Here is a 6,692-nt window from a genome sequence, read left to right as displayed (position 1 = left end):
CGGAGACCCGCCATGCATTTCCTCTGAATTTGGCCCTCTGCCCCGATTTCTTACAGGGAGCCATGCCCTGGAGCTCAGCAGTCACCTCTGCGAACATGATGATGTCTCCCTGTTTCAGTTGCTCAACAGGATACCATGGGATGTGGTATGTTCTTCCTGGGGGGGTGCCTTGAGCATGAAACAAGGTGCTGCCGGTGGGAAGGTGGGGCCAGGCTCGGTGGTGGGAAGGCGCTCAGTACACATGAGCATCCTGCCCACTCCCCAAAAAATAAAGCAGAGAGTTGCATTTATTCGTGTCCGTGGGACTAAGTGTGGTGACAGCATGTGTTTTCCACCCATGGCAGGAGGTCGGCACAACATAGCTCAGGATGGATGAAGCCGACCGCTGCAAGACGGTCACAAGTTCGGATCCTGTCCCTGCATCCTCCACTCTGCGTTCCCTGAGGGCCAACAAGGCTGCAGGACACGTGTCAGGCCCAGGCCCATTTCTCCTGAGACTCCCTCTCAGACTCTGTAACATCTCTTCCCTCCTCTCAGCTGGCAGGACCCAACCATGACCCCTCACACTCTGAGGTGTGGAAACCCTCCTCCATTCTTAGGGGGCCAGAATTCGCTACAAGGGAGTCTTTTGCAAGAGCGAACATTTATTCAGTCAACAAACATGGGCTGCTTGCCAGGGCCGGACACAGAGAACACGTGATCAGTCAACGTGAAACAGCATGACATCAGCCTGCGCCTGGTATTCCCAGATGTCCTTGACTAAGTGACAATTTACACAGTGTTTCATTAGATGCCTATTAAGAAGAGAAGCACAGCTGATGCCATAAACCAAAGCACCCCCAGAATGGGAGGGCTGATTAAGCAGAGGCCGTGGAAACAGGTCCAAGTTGCCGGGAAGGTCCTGGAGCTGCGCCCAGGCAGCGGGGACAGCTCGCGGCAGTGCACTCGATGGCCAGAAAGCCTCGCTAGGTCCAGAACCTCACTTCCACCCCACTCCCTTCTCTTCCATTCCTAAAGAACGAACCCAGCCAACGACCGAGTGTAGAGTGTGAGCCCCAGGCAGGGACGGAGGGGGGGACCCTAACGTCACCTGCAGAGAGAAGCTGAACACACCTCTTCTGAGCGTGACCTAAACACGCACAAATCTCTGAACAGCGTTGGTGTCCACGAACGCTGCCACTGTTGCAAAAACAGTCTTGGAGAGCACGGGGGGGAAGGGTGACCAGCCGAACTGGGCTATTTCTTCAACTCCAAGATGGCACTTCCTGGTCCGCGGTGCTTGGCGCTGCAGATGTTGCAGAACTGTGCGGGCGAATTCTAGAAACGAAATTACAAGACACGGGTTTTAAAAAAGCTTTTTCGGCTGCCTGGGTCATGATCTCGCGGTCCGTGACTTCGAGCCCCGCATCGGGCTCTGTGCTGACAGCCCAGAGCCTGGAGCCTGCTTCGGATGCTGTCTCCCTCTCTCTGCCGCTCCCCTGTGTGCACGTTCTCTCTCTCAAAAATAACCATTAAAAAAATAAAAACTCTTTCTATTCTCATATTCAGAAATCTTATGGGAGCATTGGTCAGGGGGTGGGGAGGAAGCTAGGAAATGTCCCTCCATTTCCTGGAGATTTCTGCTGGGTCACAGAGGGTTCTGTGAGACTCTAAGAACCCCCCCACAGCAGAACAAGTCTAATGTGACCAGGGAGCACATGGGGGACCTGACTTAATACTGAAAATAGCAGTGTCACGATATGGAAATCGGGCTGAAAAAGTGAACACTAGAAAATGGTTTTCACTGTATCTCGCAGCTGTATGGCTTGACCCTCATCAATTGTACCTACATGAATCCACTCGATTTTGTGTTTAGCACAGTAATCCCCCTTTATCCGTGGGGGTATGTCCCAAGACCCCCGGGGGATGCCTGAAACCACAGACAGTACCAAACCCTAAATACACTGTTTCTTCTGTACATCCCTACCTAGGATAAATTAGGCACAAGATTGATAACTAATAAAACAGACAATTATAACAATACACTGCAATGAAAGTTACGTGAACATGGTTGACCTTGTACTGTACTCACCCCTCTTCCCAGGAGGAGGAGGAGGAGGAAATGCCTGCCTGAGGAGGTGAAGTGAGGAACGAAACAGGCATCGTGTAGACTACTACTGACCTGGCTGTTCGTCAGGAAGACAACCGCCTGCTTCCGGACCGCGGGTGACCACAACCACGGAGAAGGAGGCACTACTGGGTAGTACACTAAGCGTCTTTACCCTTGAGGAATAAAGTCATTTTCTCGTGGGATCTAGAATGAATTATGAGAAGCCACAGAGCCACGGGATGACACATTAGACTTCAGACTTCCCACTCACCATGCTGGGCACGGGCAGGCACTCCTTGTGGAACATGTGGCGGCAGTGGAAGGCCACCACGCTGAAGGGCTTAGCGGCATCTGGGGGGCACAGGGCAGAAAAGAGAGAAGAACCCAATGAAACAGGCAGATCGGGAACTGCGGGAACCGATCCCGACTGCAAGTCCAGCTGTGGTTCAACGTTCCAGCAGGAAGCCGCACGGTCACAGAGGCATCCCCGAGGGGTGCTGGGAGCAAACGCACAGCAGCTACCACAACCGAGCTGCTCTGAGTCAAGGTCACAGACCTCCACGTCAGTTACGCCTACAAACCGGGGACCGCTTCCCAGCGAATGCAACCATGTTTATTTTAAAAGTTAGGAGGAAACTGGATGGCTCATTTGGTTAAGTGTCCAGCTCTGGACTTCGGCTCAGGTCATGATCTCATGGTTTGTGACACTGAGCATCACATCAGGCCCTGTGCTGACAGCAAGGAGCCTAGTTGGGTTTCTCTCTCCGCCCCTCCCCCATTCTAAGACTTAAAACAAATTAGGATGTGTATCCCCTCTTCCCTTCCCTGTGCCCTCACACACACTATACACACCATATCCCTCAGTCCATTCCGTGGCTTTAGAAAAATGCTGCCAGTTCACCTACTGCCTTGGCCAGGACCACTCAGTGACTTGGGGGGCAGAGCAGGGTGACAATCCTAGGCTGTGACCTTGCACCGTGCTGCGAGCACTTCTGCAGAATTTAATTACACACCGCGGGTGCACTGGTCTGCAGGTCTGTTAAAACACGGCCTAAAAACACTGCAAAAGCTCACTTTTCCTGCGTCCGCTGCCGTTTTTAACATGAACACCTCAAACCCATTTCCTCTAGAAAAGACCCTGGGGGGAACAGACTTCTCATGTTGCTGTTAGATTATCCCTTAAAGCTAAGTAAACCCTGCAGCAGCTAGCTCTCTTGGTACTTCTCTGTGCTGAATTTGTATCAAAGGAGCACTTTTTTTGCATCCCAACAGCTATGCTTTAATTTCTATTTTCAAATTCTGGAATTTCCTCTTCTGTCCTATCCTTACGTAAGGCGCTCCGATTACACACGACGATATATATATATATATATAGATATATATATATATATCTATATATATATATATATCTACCAACTATAAATAAACATGTGCTTGTGTTCTGAGGAGGCGGCACATAGTAGGTTTCCGTCGAAATCGGGGATAACTTAGGTGCCCATAACCACAGAGCAGAGAAAAAGTTTAAAGAAAAGGGAAGTACAATTTTTTTTGTGTATGCTGGTGTACAATTTTTTTCCTAGATACACACAATTCTTCTTCCTTGGAATTTAAACATGTTGATGGTAGTTTTTCCATTCTATTTTACTCTAAAGCCATGATCCTCAAAGAATGGCTCCCGAAGAAGCATCTATGTCACCCGGGAATGTGTTGGAAATGCAAATTCTTGGGTCCTGCTCGGAAACTACTGCCTCTGCAGGTTTTGGGGGGGTACCAGCACTCTGGGCTTCCCGAGCCTTCCAGGTAATGTGGGCTCACTCTAGGATGAGCCCCTCAGCTTTACAGAATGGTGGTGCCAGCCTGCAACTGGGTAGGGTTGTGGGCTAAAATTCTGTACACAGATTATTCCAGAAGTTATAGATTAGCTAATGTCAAAATTTTAATTCTGGGGCGCCTGGGTGCCTCAGTGGGTTAAATGCCCGACTTCAGCTCAGGTCATGATCTCACAGCTCGTGAGTTTGAGCCTGGTGTTGGGGCTCTGTGCTCATAGCTCAGAGCCTGGAGCCTGCTTCGGATTCTGTGTCTCCCTCTCTCTCTGCCCCTCCCCCATGCGCGCACACACACACACACACACACACACACACTCTCTCTCTCTCTCTCTAAAAAATAAATATAAAAAATTAAAAAAAATTAATTCTCCTCATAAACACATATTTGGGGTATCTCCACCCGCCAATCTTACCTGACGGAAGAATAGGGGAAAGGCACGACTCACAGATGTTTTCCTCTGCAAGGAAACACACACACTTGGGATTAGACAGCCTTTCTGTTTGCTCTGTCTCTTCTGAAAGCAAGGCCTATGGTTCCAATAGGATTATTTCAATGATACCCACCATCGACCAGAACGCCTTTCATTTGAGTCCTGTGCATTCTCTTCAGTAAGGACAAAGAGTCGGCTACGAGAATCTTCTTGCAGCCTTCACGAAGCAGGATCTAATGCATTTGTTGTAAAACAAAACAAAACAAAACAAAACAAAACGAAACCCGCATCTTTAGAAGACTCAAATATGGGGGAGAACCCTCTTACTGGGGATTCAGAAAATTGGTGTTTGAAGCTGCCCGATGAAGCGCTCACTGCTTGCCGGCCCTCGGTACACTCTTGCCTCCAAACCTGTCAGACCAACCTTTCCAGCCTCCGTGCAGTCACAACTGCACTTAATATATAGCCGTTCCTGTAGCGCTTGTGAAATGACATAACAGATGTAAAAGTTTGGCAAGGAAGGCTGTATTAATGAACCCTGACGTTATCTTACAAGGCTTCCTAACTCAGACTCTGCCTGGCAGTTCGGCCCCCATGTGACCTGCTCATTCCGGGATGGAAAACCTGCTATTCCAGAATGTTCCATTTGATAACTCCGTCTATCTACTGCACTGATCTATACGGGGTCCATATCCCAGACAAGGAACAGGGCACAGAGCAGCTAAGCAGACAGGATCTCTGTCTTAACCCCCCTCCTGGCCGCAATCCCTCTCTTCTCCCATCCCAACTGTTCAGTGCAGTGCTAAGGGTCTCAAGTGTCTCTGTTAACCCTCCAATTTGGGGACTCTTAAGGGGGGCGGACGACTGAAAACTGACCACAGATGTTCATATTGTTACAAGATCCATTTTCTTCATCCCAGTACTGTGCTTTTTCTTTATGCATTTTTCCTGCTACTTTGTAAGTTACATATTTTCTCCCTCGCTGCCTGGACAACGAGGAGAGGCAGGGACCCGCAGCAGCCTCACAAGTCACGACACCCACAGTGCAGGCCAATGATGCTGGGTGGCACCCACCTTGTGTTTCAGAGCCGGGGCGGGATGGAGACAGAGAGTGTCCACCTGCTTGGGGCACAGGAGACAGACCACCCGCTGTACCTTTTGCCCGGTTCCATGGGCCCCGGTGAGAGTTTTCCGAGGTGTTTTGTTAGAAATTGGCAGAGGCTGTGTGAGGTGTGCTTATGCCAAGTGCCTTTTTTTTTTTTGAACCAGAACTTGTTGCTTTTCTAAGAGGGGGACACTCAGGGCCTGAAGGGCAGTGAGGCTCTCTGTGGCAGGGTCCGTGGCTCGCTCTTCTGGCTTGATGGGTCTTAATGCACGTTTCTGTGCGGTCAGATGTAACTGTCCTGGAAATTCACAGAATGATGCCCTCACCGCCTCCCTCGGTCCAGCTCTGAGTCACAGTGAATGCTGCTCTCAAGAGGTGCGTCCCACCCTTCTTCATACTATGCATGTGTCTTGCTTTTCAGGTTTTCAATTCATGCCACTGGGCCACCTGGGCTCTGCTATCCCCGGTGTCTACACTAATACACGCTCCTCTCAAATCCTGGACAGCACGGGCTGGGTGGGGGGGAGGTGTGAAATGCAGCCCAAGGGCTTGCTCCCCAGTCCTACAAAAGCAAATACTCAAGGAAACAGAGCTGATGCCCAGATCTAAGTTCTGTACCTGCCATTTCTAGTAGTGCTGAATAGGAAATAAAGCTCTACGATTTCTACATTAATCGAGACACTGCCTATGACGTTTTCTTCTTCAAAATGCTACTAAAAATCGGATTTTGGATTCATTTAAAAAAGGCATTAAAACTTTAATGGGTATCATTAAAGCACACAGGAAGAGAAAAATATGGTAAGAAAGAGATCTAGGAGATACTGTTACCAGGGGCGCCTGGGTGGCTCAGTGCATTAAGCGTCCGACTTCGACTCGTGGAGCGTCTGACTGCTGCTCTCACGGTTTATGAGTTTGAGAACCACGTCAGGCTCCACACTGATGATGTGGAGCCTGCTTGGGATTCTCTCTCCCTCTCCCTCTGCCCCTTCCATGTATGTGCTTGCTCGCTCGTGCTCTCTCTCAAAAATAAAAAAAAATACTGATGTTAGTAACTTTAGGAAAATTGATAACCAAACATAGAAAACTGCTCTGCCTCCGATACCAAAATAAAAACTTACGAAAAACAGTGTCAAAGTATCTTTGGTAAAACGTTTCAAAACGAGCTGGCTCTGACCCTCAGTGGGTCTCCCGCACGAGTGATACAGGAGGAGGGCAGACCCAGCAGTACAGACAGAAGCCAC

General features: G+C 49.4%; 1 protein-coding gene across 1 annotated transcript in view; it reads right to left on the bottom strand.

The window, feature by feature from the left end:
• Window positions 1-623: 623 nt before the first annotated feature.
• Window positions 624-6,692, bottom strand: part of VPS41 (VPS41 subunit of HOPS complex) — a 186,729-nt gene continuing 180,660 nt past the window's right edge. The window contains exons 26-29 of the mRNA XM_042914682.1: window positions 4,480-4,579; window positions 4,329-4,373; window positions 2,361-2,440; window positions 624-1,317 (exon numbers count right to left, since the gene is read on the bottom strand). Coding sequence (XP_042770616.1) covers window positions 1,237-1,317; window positions 2,361-2,440; window positions 4,329-4,373; window positions 4,480-4,579 — 306 coding nt within the window. The 3' untranslated portion in view covers window positions 624-1,236. The remainder of the gene's footprint in view (window positions 1,318-2,360; window positions 2,441-4,328; window positions 4,374-4,479; window positions 4,580-6,692) is intronic.

The sequence above is a fragment of the Panthera leo genome, chromosome A2, assembly GCF_018350215.1.
Source record: "Panthera leo isolate Ple1 chromosome A2, P.leo_Ple1_pat1.1, whole genome shotgun sequence".
NCBI lineage: Eukaryota > Metazoa > Chordata > Mammalia > Carnivora > Felidae > Panthera > Panthera leo.
The sequence above is the reverse complement of the archived record's forward strand: the minus strand, read 5'-3'. Positions and strand labels throughout refer to the sequence as shown.